General features: G+C 46.5%; 1 protein-coding gene across 1 annotated transcript in view; it reads left to right on the top strand.

Moving 5' to 3' along the window:
- VPS35L (VPS35 endosomal protein sorting factor like) overlaps positions 1–14360 on the top strand; it is a gene marked incomplete at its 5' end in the record, with an annotated part of 109885 nt that overhangs the window by 72624 nt on the left and 22901 nt on the right. The window contains 1 exon segment of the mRNA XM_034783166.1: positions 2846–3011. Within this exon segment, the coding sequence (XP_034639057.1) occupies positions 2846–3011 (166 nt within the window).

The raw sequence follows: 14360 nt of genomic DNA, 5'->3' as shown, positions 1-14360 counted from the left end.
CCCCCCCTTCCCCCCCCCCCCCGCTAGCCGGGGCACATCTGCAGCGCAGGGAGTCCCCCTGCACCCTGGCTCCGGCCGCGCCGCAGGTTGTTTTTTTTTTTGCTTTGCCATTCTGGCCGCCCCCGGGTTTTTTGGGGGTTTTTTGTGTTTGGGGTGGCCAAAAAGCCAGAGCCGGCTCTGGGTGCAAGGGTTAGTAGGTTGCCAGAAAAGATTGTTTCGCTACTAAACATAATGTAGATTTGAAGAAGAGCTCTGTGTACGCTCCAAAGCTTGTCTCTTTCACCAACTGAAGTTCGTCCAATGAAAGCTATTACCTCACCCGTGTTGTCTCTGTAATGTACATCAACGTTTTTGTAAGATCCGGATGTACACCAACAACAGAAAAACAATGCAGAGCTTTGACTATTATTTACTACTGTCCATTGTTATGAATGAGTTTAACCTTAGAGGTAGTATCATTTTTAACTGGTGGTGTTTTCAAGTTGGGGATAATAATTAGGAACTGCCCGTGGTCATAATTTTCCTTTTTGAAGAAGTAGACAGATTTTTACAAAAAATTACAATTGCATTCCTTTCCAAGTTTTAACCCAGAGGCGTATTTTACATGCAGATATAAGAAAGTTCCTTCTGAACATTAGCAATTACTGAAAGATAAGAAACAAACTTAAATTAATGATAAAGATCTAACGATGAAACCTAAGTGAAGAAATTCAGAAGTTCCATTTTTACTATGAAAATGATAGCACTTTAAACACTGATAGAAACCACCCATGTTATAGCCAGGATAAAAAACCCATTTACTAAGCAAGTCTCCCTTGGGGCCCATACCTAACTTACCATTTCTGAGGCTGACATTCCTTCGTTTGGGTTAAAATTGGGCTCAGAGTGGAAACTCAGTTGCAACCTTAAATGTGGGCCACCTAGTATCATGTCATGACTTTTGTCTTACTGTTTTTTTTGGCCCTTCTCTCCCTTTATTGTCTTAAAAAAAAATGTCTTTCCCTCCACAGTGGAACAGGGTTTTTTTCTCCTGTTCTCCGCTGCCCTCATTCCCCCTTCCCACTCTACCCACATGTGCAGCAATATCACGCAGTGTTGTTGGCCAAGATGCTTTCTTTGTTTGCTCCTTGTGCTCTCCCAGAAGCCATGGTGTCTCCCGGCTCGAGCCTTGCATTTGAGGGAGTGCATTGTATTGAATATGGAGTGAGAGAGAGGAGTGGCTAGCCAGTAGTTTGTTGTGCCTCCGTTGTGCAGATGCGGCACTGAAGAGAGGTAACTTCAGAATTAAATTCTCACTTGGGAAAATGGTCATGAAGTGTCCTGGCCTATGGCAGTAATTGGCAATGAAGGGAGGGCAGGTCCCACCTTTAGATCTGCCTGTGCTGAAAGGTTCAGTGAGAGGCAGGGATTCCAGGGACTATCGTTTTCCCTGCTTCCATCCCCCAATGCCTCTATCCTGTCCCTGCTGTCCTCTCCTGTCCACTCACTCCATGGAGGAACTCTCCTATTACCATGTGGCTGTCCTAGAGGTGCTGATTGTTGTTAGTAGCTACCGTTGTGGTGCTCTGCTCTTGTTCGATGATGATGATAACAGTCGGCTGTGTGTGTGTTCCCTCTGTGTGCTGCCCCAGCTCTGCGCAGATAGCTGACACAGCAAACCCCAAGAGAACCCCCAAAGACCACAGTAAGGTACGAAGGAACCTGAGCCAGGTTTATTGTCAAACGAAGCACAGTAATAGTTTCCTATAGACTCTACAGGACATACTGCGAATTTGTGCCCCCTGGCAATGGACACAGCTCAGTCAGTGGTGGGACACTCCACTGCCCCCGAGGCTGGACAAAGATGCGCACTCCGGGACCTACTTTTATACAGTTACAGGACAGCTTATTCATCCCTACTGACGTATTGAAGTACAGCCCCTTGGCTCATTAGGGTGCTGTCTCCCCTTTGATCATGTTGGTTCAAACAAACAGATCTATCCATCATTCTGTCCTTTTGACCCTGTCTTTAAGATGCATCTGCCTGTTCCTTGTTATGTCTGTGGAGTGTTCTGATGTCATCTTGGCACAAGTTCCTCTTATTAGCACTTATATGTGAATGCACCTGCTTCTAACAACCCTCTTCTCGCCAACTTCTGTGAGTGAGGCCTGCCTCTGGCTCACAGCCCAGCTTTTGTTTAACAATACCTGGAAGTACTTTGGTTCAGGCTTCAGGCCTCAGACTGGGCCTCTGACACAAGAGTTTGTTTCAGGGCCTCATCTTACTACACTGATATGTAACACCACCACATCCCAGCTCATTTTGAGGTTGGTGCAGTGTTGAAACTACTCTTAAGAAGAATGAACTGTTTCTAAAAGTTGGTGTGCTTCTAATTATTTCTTTTAATATTAAAAGGCCATTGCCATTCTGTAGCTTTGGTGCCTTCCCAATGTATATTTTCTTCTAAGACTCATAATTACATGAGTAATATACTTGTTTTTGTAGTTTACTGAAATAATAAGAGTTAAAACAAAAATCTAACTAGAGTGTGTAATTTTGGAAGTTCAGCTGTTAAGAAGTTGACAGCTAATTTTGTTTGCCTCCCCCTCAGATTAGAAAGCAAAGGATTTCAAAGCTTGTCTGCTGCGGCTGCCTAGACCAGGTTGATTATTATGGGTCAAAAAGATGTTATAATTTTCTCTTAGAATGTGTTTTAAATGGATTTGCTAGGAAGCACACTTCAGAGAAGTCATTGATGGTTTTAATTATATTGTATTTTGCTGTCACAGAGATGTTGCTGCACTTTAAAAACCAAAAACTCAAACCTCTCGCTGATTATTAGTCTGTCTCTTGTTTGTTCTTTAGGACCATCCAGAACAGGGAGTGTTGTTTCTGGTGCGAGGACTGCTCAATGTGATCCAGGATTATACATGGGAGGATAATAGTGATGACAAAGTTCGGATTTACACCAATGTTTTGCATCTACTCTCTGCAATGACTCAGGAGACCTATATCTACCACGTAGACAAAGGTAAACTGTGTGGGTTATTGTGGGTTCTATGCTCTACAGCATTACATCTATACAGTTCCCCTATTGCATTGTATCAGTGACTTGCCAGTGTAAATGCTAGCTGATTAAAATTGAAACAATAAGCTTATACCATGGATTATTCTCCTACACATATCTGTGTACTACAGTCTAGTATGACCATAAAAGATCATTTGGGTTGCTAAGCAGGTATCCAGGCCATACTTAAAATAAAACAATATTCCACAAAGAGCATTTATATTTAATCTACTTGTTTCAAGCTTTATTTGTGCAAATCCTGGGACTCCAAACTGGCTTTCTTCAATGGACCTCGTCAAACATTTTGTTAAGAGTCCTCCGTGTATTTGTTTTAAATAATAGTATCTTATTGCAAGATACTTGTCAGAGAGTGGTACGTCCTCCTCTGTGCTCATAAGAACATAAGACATCACAGATGATGCAAGTCTGATTCAGCTCACAGTTGGAGAGTCTGGATCTTTGATGCAAGCTGTAGAGACTCATCCTTTTAGTTCTAGAAGTCCGTGGTTCAGTCCCCAGTGTCTGCTAAGACAGTGGCTGTTACATTAGTACAGGGATGATCCAACTCTGTAAGATCTCATACCAATTCAGAAGTTCTTCAAAATGTTCTCACTGTCTTCCCTCTTTTCTCTCACCCCAAAGGGTCATAGTTAAGGCTAAGATTTAGTCATGGGTATTTTTAGTAAAAGTCATGGACAGATTACGAGCAATAAATAAAAATTCACAGCCCACGACCAGTGCATGACTTTTACTCTAAATACCCCTGACTAAAACGTAGCAGCTCCTGGGACCCGGGGGTGCTGCTGCACTTGGGGCCCCTGGGACACCACTGCTCTGGGTGGGTTTCAGGGCCTGATGGCTAGTCCCTGCACTGACGGCGAGGGCTGACTGTCCCCAGCCGCCCGCTGCTCTGAGGCCCCAGGGACCTACGCTTCGAAGGCCTCCTGGGCAGTCCCTGGGACTGCTGCTGCTCCGGCAGCCCCTGAGGCCAGCTGCACCAGCAGCTGCAGAAGTCACGGAGGTCCCGGAAAGTCACAGAATCTGTGACCTCAGTGACAGACTCGCAGCCTTAATCATTGTTTATTTTTATCCTCACTATTTCACCAATAGATTCCTTAATTGTTGAATTTGTGCAATAGATATGTTGTCATACATGACCCTCACATACTTTACCAAAGAGGTTAAAATAATTTGTTTTCTATTTAAGTTTATCAGGTACATTAAGTGGGATTCCAGTGTTTACAAAAAGGCTGAAATAGCACCTAAAAGGGCCAAGAATCCAACTTTGGGGTCTATTCTGTTGTGAAAAGACTGTGTTATAACTAACTGACCTGTCTCAGGAAAAATATAGATCATAATCAGTTACCTTTTGAGCTATAAACTCAACCCAGCACACCTTATCATTGTGAAAGGAGGTGCTCTTAGCATAAGGAGAGTGTCTTTAGCACACTTCTCTCTAACTATTATAACTGCTGAGGAAGGCTTTATATTATCCCTCATCTTTTGCTATGAGGAGCCTCAAGGCTTTATCTTTGACCCTCTACTCTTCTCTGTTTTTATTTTTCTGAGACACCTCCTGGCTAGCTTCAACCTTGGATGTTACCTCTGTGCTTTTGTAACTCCACTCCATATCCCCGGGTCTTGCATTCTGATCCCTCTTATCTCCAATTTGTTGGCCTGTCTGTTCTATTGGCTCCATAACTTCCTAGTGCTATGCCTGAAAGACTGTGTGCTGCTAGTGCTAGTGTAAGCCTACTGTAGTGTGAATTCCACACACTGCTGCAGTAAAAGCAGGACAGAGAGGTTGCTAAGATAGGCTTGTTTGTTTAAAATCCAGACGTGAACTTGAGCATAGCTGGGTATGCGTAGGTGAAGAATTTTGTTTTGTGGACACACTTTCCCACAGCTTGGGGATTTCCTGCCAGCTGCCTTTGTGAAGGCTTTCTCTGCAGACTGTCCATACCTCCAGGATTACTGCATTGTGGCAATGTGGAGATGGAAGAAGAAAATGACATTTACCAATATGCCACTTATTATTTGACAAGATACAGCATCAGCCACCCAATAGGAGCATCCGCTGGTCACTTCTTTTAAACTTCCAACTCTCCCTCTACTGGAATAGCCTTTTGGGTTCTGTTAGCTTTGGATTTTAGCTTTTTAGCATTTATGTTTCATCTTTTATTTTTTTGAAGATCATCCTGAGGGCTGAATTCTGTTTGGATTTGTACTTTAAGAACTTACAACTCATTAGAAAAATTAAATATTTCTTGTAGTTAATCCTGATTAATTCTATGATATATAGTGAAGGAGACAAAAAGGAGAAAGTGAAACAAGTGGCCCCTCTTTTTAAGATCAAAGAACAAGTTTATAAGAACAGCAATAATTTTTTTTTTCTTTTCAAAGAAAATTTTTAGATGGGTGAATCAGCCTGAATAATTATACAACTGACTAGTTAGTGCAGTTCCCAGTAGAAGTAAATAGAATTTTTCAGATGAATCTCTATCAAAACTTTTAGAATTTGTTAAAACTATTTGCATTTATATGTTTAGAGGGTCTTTCTTGTTGTTTGAACTGTCAACATAGCTTAGGCTTATCAACACTTTGCATGCATATATTATTTAACAGCTCTAAAGCTCAGTCCTGCTCTAAAATTCAAGCATGTGGGGACACATCTGATAAAATAATCTATTATGCAAACACTGTTGCCAGTTTTACAGGAGAGAGACTTAAATCCATATATTTATGAAAGCAGGTTCAAGTGGTAGTATCTATTGTGGGAATCACCATTTAAAAACTACCGATGTATCTTGAGATTTCATAGTGGCAAACCTCAGATTATTCTAATTATAACAAATAACCAAAACAGGTCTGTTAACATTGTTGAATGTATCAAGTAGTGCCACTGTCAGCACTAAGGAAAAACATGTCCCATATGGAGATACTTGCCCTAAAAATGAGGTAAGTTTTGTTCTGATTCTGTTTTAATCAGTAAGTGTTTTAGCCCCTGCAGTGCACCAAAGACTGTGTGCATTGCATACTTCGACACAGTTAAAATTTTGTGGTTGCATCAACTACACAATAGTTCTTTCAGATGTTCTCCAACTTTTGCCTCATCCTGCTAAATTCCTTGTATCATGCTAATCTTGCAAGATGTAGAAACAGAGGGAGGCTGCCCCTCACCCAGTTGCTTGGGGTAGGCTAGTTTGGCTGAAGTTATCTCTTTTTAAGGTGGGAAAAATGTGAGAGGGGATGCTCACAGCCATCTTTAACTGAGGCTTTAACTCTTTGTGATCATGATGGGACCAGTTCTATTCCAGTTGAAGGGATGGAATTTTACCATTGACCTCATTGGAAGAAGGATGAGGCCTTTATGGCCATCCCTCTGTTGGAGAGGCCCTGCTTCCTCTTTTCATATGTGCTACTATGACAGTCTAACCATAAACAGATGGTGGGTTTAGAAGCTCATTGTCATTTTGTGGGATATAGAAACAAATATTCCCCTACTAGAATCTGAATCATTATAGTGGAGACATAATGCTGGAGGAGAAGGGAAAAAGTCGTATTTTCCAGGCATTTAAAAACAAAACATATTTTTTGTAAATGCAGCTGTGTTTGGATGTGGTAGTTCTATCTTCTTAAATCATAACAGGGAAGGTGGAACAACTAGCAAAAAAACCTTTCCATGCATTGGATGATTTCCAGTCATTGGACTTACAGGTCTCTGACTCTGACACTTTGGACAACACTGAGGCATAATAGACTTTCACTAAAGAGGAGAGATGCAGTTAGTGACAGCAAAGTTTAAATCCTATTTCAGGATCCATGCAAAGGAAAAGAGAGGCCCAGTTTCCTCTTTCAGCGATATCTGCACTGGTTTTCTGCTTCCTACTTTCTAAATACCCATTTAGGAAGGGTTGGCTTCTCTGAAAGAACATTTTAAAAGTTGTGATCAGTTATAAAAATTCTGATTCTGACAGCGATAAAAAAAAGATGCTGCAAATGTAGTGTGCTGCAGAAAAAGGCTAAAATATAGTCAGAGAAGAGTGTCCTTTGTGGATTGTAATTGTTTGTGGTTTTTACACCTAAACTCTAAGATCTCACTCTGGCAGTTATATATTTATTTATTTTTTCATTGTATAGCTGGAACCATGAACGTGAGGCACAGAGTGATTAAAATGTTTGAAAGTGTGGTGAGTTTGTAGCAGAACTTGGAACAGAACCCAGATATCTTGACTTTTGGTCCCCTGCTCTAAGTCTGTGCTTCCTTCTGATGATATGCTGATTCTCAAACAAAGGCAGATCTAAAATAATTACTTGAGTTCTTCTGGTGGATGGGCTACCAAGATAAAGTCACCATCCGTGACAAGATGTAGCAGCCTAGCAGGAAGTCTACAGTTGAGCCAATATGGGACACCAGACTGTAGTGAAGATCTTCTTAGTCTCTTTTAGACTCCCTAAGAAAGTGAATTTATAAAAGAGTCAGAATAACACATACCTATCTCTTGGGGATGTTCTGAAATTTAAATGTTTGTAAAGTCCTATGATATCATCAAATGAAAAATGCTACGTGAAGTTGCCCTAGGGAAAAATAACTACATTTCTGTTTCTAGACAGCAGCACCATGGTTGTTATATGGATTTCTTGGAGTGCTTGTACAAAGAAACAGAACTGGGGCTCAGAAGCTGTCGGAATGATTGTGAAGGATGTCTGGGGGACATTAGATTTTTTTTAATTCTCTTGGAGATTTGATTTATTAGAAATACCTAGATTTTGCTGAGGAAGAAAATTAAAATCAACAATGGCAGCAGTTCATTATTCCCTCAGTACAGCTTTCCATGCCTTCTTTCCTGCAGATCGTAAATAAGTGCATACAGATTATTATGTAGTCAGTAGAGAATTGTGACATGAAAGAGGATGATGCTGGATATACACAGCCAAAGAGGACTGGCCAAGACTTGCTGAGAATCTTTAATCTCATTCTACATCAACAAACATGGGACTATCTTCTTGCAGCTGCTTTTTTGTTGCATTAAAGATGCTGGTGGATTTCTGAAATGAGTTCAGCTTTCAGTGAAATAGCTTTCATGCTTGACTGGGTGCAAATACCATTCAAATGAAAGCAGTAGCAAGTACAATGAATATGGAATCTTTCATCTGGACTTAGTGGATTTTCTTCAGCCATTCATCTAACTACTAAATGAAATTGTCATAAGATCCAGGGCCCTAGTGCACTGGCAATTAAGAGTTTCCGGTGCCTGTGATGCAAAATGGTGGGCACTTGAGTATTAACTCAATGGGGAGTACTGACTTCATGTGCTGGAACAGTTTTCCTGCCATCTGCAAGAAGCACATAGTATAAAATGTATCCAGGTGTTAAAATGTGTTTATACCAAAGAGGCCTATATTCTGGTTTAGATAATCACACATTAGAACCTGTTAATGCTAGTATTTACCCAGCATGCTTCTTCCAATACAGAATGTTTTTTGGCACTTTATCAATTCACCGCTTCAGAATCTGAGCCCTGTGATTCCCGTTGTTCTTGGCTGTGGAATTTGTCACACATACACCTCATGCCACTGAGGAATTATGCTGGAGAATCTAGGTTTTCTTGATATTTGCAAAGTTTGTACCAAACATGAACTGAATGTAAATCAATACAGTATTACTTTCCTGCATGCAAACAAGCAGCCTGACACAATAGCTTGAAGAGATGTGAAATCACAAGGGTATCAATGTGTTAATTCTGAAACCTAGTAATGGCAATTTAAATATCAGCATTAACTATTTGGCTGCTGCTCACTTCAGCTTGTAACTGAAACATCCAGCTAATGCACTGTAGCCATCATTGAATGTACTGGTAAATACTAGTGGGTAGATAATTAGAGGCACTAGTTGCTTATTGCTAAGGCTACGATTATATCACAGAATCCATGACTTCCAGAGACTTCCATGATATTTTTTGCTTCAGCCCTGGGGCTGTGTGGCTGGAGCTGTCTGCCAGTGGGGGCCCCAGAGCTCTCAGCTGCCGCAGGTGGGCCAGAGCTCTGAGCCTTGGCAGGGCCCCCTGGAGCCACAGCAGCCATGAGCGCTGGATCCCCCGGCAACTCCCCATTTTGTCATGATTATTTTTAGTAAAAGTCAGACAGGTCACGGGCTTCCATTAATTTTTGTTTATTGCCTGTGACCTGTCTGTGACTTACTAAAAATAATCATGCCAAAATCTTAGCCTTACTTATTGCAGATTGCTGAGGTATGGAATTAGAAGTCCAGGTCTTCCAGTCTTCCCAAAACTATTGTTTTTCAAGTCACCTGTACCTGTCCCACAACAAAGGAAGAAAGAAGAGAGGTTTCCTATTTGCATTTAAAACAAATCCCCCACCTCTGGTATATTCCAGTGTCTCAAAAGCTACAACTGTCCTTTTCCCAATTGCAAAGTTCCTTTTTCATCCCTAGCAATTTCTACAGTGCAGTTTTCGAAATCCACGGCACGTTCAAAGATGTACATTTTGGTGATAGTAAAAAATTATATGTAATATCAAAATACATAGCATCAAAAACTTGCTATCTGAATTTATTTAAAATAACCAAGTTTTTTTAATTTATTTGCTGCTGCAGAATTTCCAGTTTTTGCAGACATCCAGGGCCGATGCTGCAGAGTTAAGGCCTAGATCATAATTTAAACAACCCAACAAAATAAACATCTATAGAAATAAGACAAACTGCTTTTCGTCAGCAAAGTGAAATAACGTGTCTTCTGCCATATTGACTGATTGCATACATTGTATGACTAGGGTTGCCAGGTGTCTGGTTTTTGACCGGAATGCCTGGTTGAAAAGGGACCCTGGCGGTTCCGTTCAGCATTGCTAACCGGGCCATTAATAGTCTGGTTGGTGGTGCAGCGGGACTAAGGCAGGCTCCCTGCCTGCTCTGGCTCTGTGTGGCTCCTGGAAGCGGCTGGCATGTCTGGTTCCTAGGTGCAGGGGTGGCCACGGGAGCTCCACATGCTGCCCCGGCCCCGAGCACCGGCTCCATAGCTCCCATTGGCCGGAAAATGTGGCCAACGGGAGCTACAGGGGTGGCACCTGGGGATGGGGCAGCACGCAGAGCCGCCTGGTCACGCCTCTCCATAGGAGTCAGAGGGACGATGTGCCGTTGCTTCCAGGAGCCACCTAAGGTACGCACTGCCCGGAGTGTGCACCTGATCCCTTCTGGTGCCACAACCCCTGATCCCCTTCCCGCCCTCTGAACCCCTCGATCCCAGCCTGAAGCCCCTTCCTGCACCCCAAACCCCTCATCCCCAACCCCACCCCAGAGCCAGCACCCCCAGCCAGAGCCCTCACCTCCCCCCGCTCCCCAATCCCCATCCCTGATCCCCCTCCTGCTCTCCGAACCCCTCAGTCTGAGCCCGGAGCACCCTTCTGCACCCCAAATCCCTCATCTCCAGCCCCTGCTGGAGCCCTCACCCCCTCTTACAACCCAACCCCCTGAGCCAGGCCGGTGAAAATGAATGAGTGAGGGACGGGGGAGTGGCGGTGGTGGAGTGAGCAGGGGGTGAGGCCTCAGAGGAGGGGCGGCGCAAGGGTGCTCGGTTTTGTGCGAATAGAAAGTTGGCAACCCTAACCCCCTCCCGTACCCTAACTCCTCCCAGAGCCCACAACCCAACCCTCTGCCCCATCCCTGAGCCCCCTTCTGCACCCCAAAACCCTCATCCCTGGCCCCAACCCAGAGCCCACACCCCCCAGTTGGAGTCCTCACCCTCTCCCGCACCCCAACTCCCTGCCCCAGCCTGGTGAAAGTGAGAGAAGGTGGGGAAGAGCAAGCAATGGAGGGAGGGGATGGAGTGAGCTGAGGGAGGGTCCTCGGAGAAGGGCTGGGGGCGGAGCCTCAGGGAAGGGGGTGGGGCAAGGGTGTTCCGTTTTGTGCGATTTAGAAAGTGGGCAACCCTATGTATGACAAATGACTGAATCAGATCTCCTTGTTCTGTAGTCAGCTTATGTAGGTTTCTAGTGTACACTCTGTAGTGCAGTGGCTGTGTGTGTACGTCCATACTGCACCTCACAGAATGGAGCCTTGATTTCAGGTAGGGCCGGCACATACTGCACGTAGCACTGTGGGGCCTTGATTTCAGATGAGGCCTGCTGGCATTACTGATAAAATAGATATTTGCCATGGAACAAAAGCCACAGGTATTTAAAAAAGGGATAGTTTTTTGTATCAAGTCTGTGGCTGTGTAAAATGTTTGAACCCATGAGCTCTAAAATTACGTCGCTCGTGTTTTTGCTCCGCATGTATTTACTTTCCACTGCAATATTTAAAAAATAAAAATAAAACTGCAGTTAATAACGGTTAAAAGCTTCTCTAGCACCAATTAAATATGGTGCATCAGTAGTGACTAGACTGACTGTTCATTCTAAGCTTTCATTTCTCATGTTGTTTTGTCAGTATGCAAGGAAAATAGTTTCTTCTTCGAGTGCTTGCTCATATCCATTCCATTAGGTGTGCGCGCGCCGCGTGCACGATCGTCGGAGAATTTTCTACCCTAGCAACACCGGCGGGTCGGCTGTGGAGCCCCCTAGAGTGGCGCCTTCATGGCGCTGAATATATACCCCAGCCGACCCGGCGCCCCCTCAGTTCCTTCTTACCGCCCCTGACGGTCGTTGGAACTGTGGAGCGCGGCGTAGCTGTTCTCCAGTCTCCCTAGCTTATCCAGTTATTCACAGTTATAGTTATAGTTCTAGTTGTTTATAGTTAAATAGTTGGTTATTCACTTTGTTAATACTTGTTATATAGTTAAAGGGGATTAAGGGGGTTGTCTCCCCCTTTTTCCCCCGGCCGCGTGGCCGGGCTCATGCCCAAGGCTCCCGGCTTCAAACAGTGCGCCTCCTGCGCTAAGCCTATGCCAACGAGTGACCCGCACGACTCGTGTCTGAAGTGCCTGGGAGAGTCCCATCAAACAGATAAGTGCAAGATCTGTAAGGCCTTCAGACCGAGGACCAAGAAGGAGCGGGACTTTCGGCTCCGGCAACTCCTTATGGAGGCGGCACTTAGCCCAGACGCTCCATCAGTGCGTCAGGCCCCGGCACCTAGCACCTCGGTGCGCAGTGCCCCGGCGGCACCGACCATGCCGACCACGTTGGACAAGCCTCCACGGCACCGGACCTCATCGGCACCGCACTCACAGCAAGTGCCTCGGCGCCGTTCATTATCCCCGGGACATAAAAAATCCCATAAGACGGGGACCTCAGTGCCGAAGACGCCGGCTCCCCCGGTGCCGGGGGTAGAGCCGCGTCCACCTGTGGAGCACCGAAAACAGGTGCCTCCAGCACCGTCGACTCCGGCTCCGAAGCCGTTGAGTCTGGTGCAGACAGAGTCACCACCGCGACCGGCGGTGATACAGTGCCTCCCGTCGACACCAGAGACCTTCGCGACGGCGAGAGACTTGATCGCCCTCACGGAGCCGGCACCGCCCCAACCACCGGCACCGTCGGCACCGTTGACTCGTCCGGTCCAATCTAGGGGGAAACCTGCCTTGATGCGCCCTCCATTGCAGGGGCTGGAACCACGGCACCGGTCCAGGTCCCGAAGCAGGTCCCCACGCCGCTCGCAGTCCCGGCGCCGGATATCACCTCGGCACCGGTCGTACTCGCGGCCAAGATCATCGCGGCACCACTCTACGTCTCGGCACCGCTATGATCGTCGGCACCGATCAACGTCGAGACGTAGTTCTCGGCACCGGTACGATCGACGCTCGACGTCGAGAGGCCGCTCCCGGCACCGGGCCTACTCCAGGTCATCGTCTCGATCCAGATCCGACTCCCGGCACCGCCGAGGTCATCGGCACCGATCGCGATCTCTGCACCGCTCGCCGGCACCGCGTAGAGATAGAACATCTCCAGACCGGCACCGTACGGCACCGTATCCCACGGGATTCGTCTCGGCGCAGTCGGCACCACCATGGCCATCGAGATCGGTGTCTCGCTCCTCTGAGGACTTATCAAGATCGGCATACCCCCCTCAGGGGCAAGCCGGGGAGCAAGATATAGGCCATTGGCAAGAGGTGGCAGAGGACCCTGCTCATGGCCCATCTCACTGGTCGTTCTGGACCCCGTGGGCGTACCATCAGGCGCAAGGGGCTCCAATAACTTCAACCTCTCGCTCGGGTCACTCTGATACAAGGGCCCCAGAGTCCACCATCTCTCGCCCTCCTCCAGGGGGCATGGAGGCCTCCGTGTCTGCACCACCTGACGTCCCGGACCCAAGGGCAGGTGATGCTCCGACCCAGGAACAGGGAGACCAGGATCCTCCCTTGGATCCCTTACCACCAGAGGCATCTTCCTCTTCCTCTCCGGATGAGGCAGTGGCGGGCACGTCGTGCACAGGTCCACCCCCAATAGATCTTCGGGCTCATCAGGACCTGTTACGTAGGATGGCCCGTAATATGGACCTACAGACGGAGGAGATAGTGGAGGTGCAGGACCCCATTGTAAATATCCTTGCGGCGGATGTCCCATCAAGAGTGGCGTTGCCCCTGATCCGCACGATCCAGGCGAACGCAACTACGATATGGCAAACTCCTGCCTCTATCCCACCCACAGCGAGAGGGGTGGAAAGAAAGTACTTTGTCCCTTCCAAAGACTACGAGTACTTGTATACCCATCCCCAGCCGTGTTCACTGGTGGTGTCATCAGTGAATGCAAGGGAGCGCCACGGTCAACAAGCCGCAGCGCCCAAATCGAAGGAGGCTAAGCGCCTCGATTTGTTTGGCCGTAAAGTTTATTCAGCTGGAGGGCTGCAACTTAGAGCGGCTAACCAGCAGGCGCTCCTGAGCCGCTACAACTTTAATTCCTGGAACTCTATGGGGAAGTTCAAGGAATTGGTTCCCCAAGAGTCCAGGGAAGAGTTTGGGGCCTTGGTAGAGGAGGGTAAGAAGGTGGCTCGGACCTCCTTACAGGCCTCCCTGGACATAGCGGACTCGGCTGCGAGAACCCTGGCCGCAGGTATCGCTATGCGAAGGACCTCCTGGCTCCAAGTCTCGGGTTTGCCCCCCGAGTTACAGCAAACCCTGCAGGATTTGCCCTTTGAAGGACAGGGGTTGTTCTCGGAGAAGACGGACTCTCGATTACAGAGCCTCAAGGACTCCAGGACAATCATGCGCTCCCTGGGGATGCATGTTGCGGGTCCCCAGCGCAGACCATTCAGGCCCCAGCCTCAACGTTTCTACCCCCCTCCACCTCGTCAGAGACAGGACTCTGCTAGAAGGCGAGGGCGAGGTGGTAGGAGAAGGTGGGCTGGCCCTCAACCCGGTCAGAACC

This window comes from Trachemys scripta, chromosome 10, assembly GCF_013100865.1.
Source record: "Trachemys scripta elegans isolate TJP31775 chromosome 10, CAS_Tse_1.0, whole genome shotgun sequence".
NCBI classification, from domain to species: Eukaryota; Metazoa; Chordata; order Testudines; family Emydidae; genus Trachemys; species Trachemys scripta.
This window is presented reverse-complemented; position numbering and strand designations above follow the sequence as displayed.